This window comes from Hipposideros armiger, unplaced genomic scaffold (genome assembly GCF_001890085.2).
Source record: "Hipposideros armiger isolate ML-2016 unplaced genomic scaffold, ASM189008v1 scaffold_96, whole genome shotgun sequence".
Lineage (NCBI taxonomy): Eukaryota > Metazoa > Chordata > Mammalia > Chiroptera > Hipposideridae > Hipposideros > Hipposideros armiger.
This window is the reverse complement of record NW_017731446.1, coordinates 2,824,175-2,827,103: the sequence shown is the minus strand read 5'-3', so window position 1 is coordinate 2,827,103 and position 2,929 is coordinate 2,824,175. Positions and strand designations below refer to the sequence as shown.

Genomic DNA, 2,929 nt, shown 5'->3' with positions numbered 1-2,929 from the left:
TTCCCCAGCGCTGTTCCCCTCCCCCAATTCCCCAATAAAAACCTTAAAAAAGAAAAAAGAAAAAAAAAGGTGAAGAAAAAAAAGTCCAGGGTGTGTTTAGATGACTGGGCAGACCAATCTGACAAGGGCCTCAGGGAGGAGTGCTTGGGGATTACACTAAAAAAGTACAATGGGGTCATATTGTGACAGGATTTAAATGACCAACTAGGACATCCAGAGTTTGTTCTGATGATAGTCCATATGTATATTTTTATGCATTTATGCATCCTTGTCTTCTCTGCCAGACTTCTCAAGCTTGGTTAGCCCCCACCCAGGCACAAAGTCTGGCACCAGGAGATGAGGGGATGATGGGAGGCCCAGTAAGAGCTGGGAGGCTGAGAATCCCAAACCTGACACAGCAGGTGTCCACCGCTAGGTGGTGGTGGCAATCAGGCATCTCCTCAGGCTCTCTGGGCCTCAGCTTTCTCTTATCTTTTAAATGGAGATGTTGTCTGCTTTACTTGGGAAAACATAATTATATGACCCTGGGCTAGCAATAGAAGAACCCTCTTCTATGGCTTCAGAACTATCACCATCACGCAGTAGCAGTTGGCTCTTTAAGTTACTTCTCTGGCCCTTATACCTCCTACATATAGAAGGAGGTTAAAACAGACGTTCTCAGAGAGCTGTCCCCAGGGTTCCTGGGCTCCTTTCAGAGGTCAAAAGCTATTTCCATAACAGTATTTAGAGCTATTTCTCCTTTCACTCTATGAGTGTACAGAGTTTTCCAAAAGCTACGTCATATGTGATGTTATTGCTCTAATGATAACTTGCGATGGGTTTATTACTGTTACTTTTAAGTGGATTAATACATTTAAATTTTTTCATGTTTTAATTTCTTAAAAAGCAAATATATATTCTCCATACACAAAAAGCTCTTCAAGGTCCAAATAATTTTTAAGTGTAAAGGGGTCCTGAGACCAAAACGATTGAGAACCATTAAACCAGATTTCTAGAAGATCGTGGTCATTCACTCAACCAACAACTGGGCCTCCTGTGACCAGGCTTTATTATTTTAGTTTAGTTTAGTTTTTGATACGGAGGGCCAGGTGACGATAAAGACATGGTCCTTGCTCTGATGGAGACCACACGGATTTACTAACGAGATAATTTCTGAGAGTGGTAAGCTTCATAAGGGCATAAAGCAGGACACGCGGTTCCTGCGCAGTGAGCGACGGCTCGCACAACAGTGACACCTCACAGCGCGGTGGCCGGCCTCCTGCCCGCTGTCGCCCCCGGGAACCTCAGCCCTCCNAATAAATAAATAAATAAAGGGATAAACCCTATTAAAGGCTATCACTTCCCCAGGATCAGCGGACAACTCATTCATCTTCTACCAAGAAACTTGTAGACCCATTGATTTTTTCCTTTAACCAAAGTAAGGCAGCACTCTAAATCTTCAATGAGATTTCCTTTCATACAGAGCAACGTTGGGCTTGCTATTGTAAAGAATAAAGGATGTACTGAGTATTTTTAGAAAGGCATTCTTAAATTACATGTATTTCCTTGACTATATTACAAAATGCATCTGCTCACACAAGTGAAATATATAAGTATGATTTAAAAAAATAAAATCAATTTAGCTGGTGTTAAACAGTGGAACTATTGTCACAAAATAATAAAATCACTCCAATTTTCTTGTAGGAGTCAAAAGAAAAAATGAAAGTCTGACAGAAACTGGTCCTTCGTTAGTGAAATTGCATTTGGCAGATAATGGCATAGATGGAAAAGGAAAAGAAGGAGATAATGGTTTGTTGGAATTCATTCAAATTTTAACATGGTGAGTACAAAATTAAGAGGTTTTATTTGTTCATCTTGCAAAACTAGGTGCTTGGCTTAAATCATGGAGACAATGATTTAATTGCAGCTTGTCAATATTGCAAGTGTGGTTTTTCAGCTCTGAGAGGGTCTTGGTACGTGATCTTAAGTAAAGGACTAAAATCATAGAAATGGCATGGCAGACAGTGGTTTGTGAGCCCACAAAGGAGTATCAAAGACCTCACTGGAAACCCCATTTTAAGGAGTTGGCAACTGAGGAAAGGCAGGAGGTATGACCTCTAGATTTTTCTTCCCTAAAGTCATAGTATAATATAAAATGTAAGCAATGTAACCTGAGGAAGAAAGGCAGTCTGCTCAAGCGTGAACACTCTTTCAGGGGAATTGGATAGGGCAGGGTCCCAGTCAGCAGGGTAGAACAGTGGAGCTCACCACATCAATCAGATTCAGATTTGGCCGGAGGGGGCGGGCTCAACACAGGAAAGATGGCGCCTGCTTGCTGGCTGCTGGGGAGGAGGACTCCACATAATGCCAACTCCCCTCCAGCCTTCACCCGGAAGCCACACACCTCAGGCTAACCCCCATACGCCTCTGACACCCTCTGAGTCACCATCCCTCCGCTGGAACCCAAGATGAGTGCCTGCAAGCAAGTGAGTCTGTGCACAGTCCCTTTTAGAGGACATTTGGATTTCCTAGTCTTCCATCCCACCTGGAGGGTCGGAATCCCCAGTTTTTCACAGCCAGATTTTGTGAGGGTTCCTTTTGCTGGCACCTGTAACTCCAGGCTGGGGAGCCTGCTGGGGGCTGGGGTCCCTCAGTTCTCTGGGGATAACCTCCATGGCTGAGATATCCCTCCTGATTCTCACCCATCACTCACAGGTACGGGACCCGTTCAGCGTTTCTGCCCCTCCTACCAGTCTTGACATGGCTTCTTCTTTATGTCCTTAGTTATAAAACTTCTGTTCAGCTAGACTCAGATGGTTCTCCAGGTTGGTTGTTCTATAATTTAGTTGTAATTTTAATGTGTTCACAAATGGAAGCAGACACAATGTTTATCTCCTCCGCCATTTTGGATCCCCCCCAAACCAAAACTATCCATTATCTATACCTTTAT

The 2,929-nt window shown here is 43.4% G+C and overlaps 1 protein-coding gene across 1 annotated transcript in view; it reads left to right on the top strand.

The window, feature by feature from the left end:
- Window positions 1-2,929, top strand: part of LOC109384536 (uncharacterized) — a 45,395-nt gene that overhangs the window by 36,263 nt on the left and 6,203 nt on the right. The window contains exon 5 of the mRNA XM_019645962.1: window positions 1,684-1,819. Within this exon, the coding sequence (XP_019501507.1) occupies window positions 1,684-1,819 (136 nt within the window). The remainder of the gene's footprint in view (window positions 1-1,683; window positions 1,820-2,929) is intronic.